This window comes from Monoraphidium neglectum (genome assembly GCF_000611645.1).
Source record: "Monoraphidium neglectum strain SAG 48.87 unplaced genomic scaffold scaffold05347, whole genome shotgun sequence".
In the NCBI taxonomy this organism is placed as follows: domain Eukaryota; kingdom Viridiplantae; phylum Chlorophyta; class Chlorophyceae; order Sphaeropleales; family Selenastraceae; genus Monoraphidium; species Monoraphidium neglectum.
In genome coordinates, this window is record NW_014008283.1 from 3,530 (window position 1) to 4,001 (window position 472).

Sequence of the window (472 nt, forward strand, 5' to 3'; positions counted from 1 at the left end):
GAGAGGTAAAGCGCAGGGTTGACGTTGAAACACGGGGTTGTTGAGACTTGGTTTAAGACGGAATGTGCTTAGGCAGCACGCACGCATGCACACACACACACACACACACACACACACACACACACACACACACACATACACGCACGCACGTGCACACACACACACACACACACACGCACGCACACACACGCGCGCGTACGCGCACGTGCGTGCTTGCACACAAAGCGAAAAGACAGCATGGACCTGACCTGCTTCGGTGCCACCGCCGCCGCCAGCGCTGATGCCACAGCAGACGGCAGCGCCCCCACGCGCGCCCACGGTGGAGGGCGGCGCCTTGGCGCGCTCCGTCGCGGCGGCGGGCGGGCGGAAGGGGTCGACGTCGTGGGTGCTGCAGGCGGGGCTGCTGAAGGTGGGCGTTGGCGTGAGCGGTGGCGACGCCTCGTGGCTGCATGCGGCCGGGGGAGGACGTGGG

At 65.9% G+C, this 472-nt stretch overlaps 1 protein-coding gene across 1 annotated transcript; it reads right to left on the reverse strand.

The window, feature by feature from the left end:
• Window positions 1-248: 248 nt before the first annotated feature.
• Window positions 249-445, reverse strand: MNEG_15461 (hypothetical protein; the record flags this gene model as incomplete). The annotated part of the gene is made up of 1 exon (XM_014036068.1): window positions 249-445. A coding segment is annotated over one exon (197 nt), but the record flags the coding sequence as incomplete, so codon positions are not given.
• Between the last annotated feature and the right edge of the window lie 27 nt (window positions 446-472).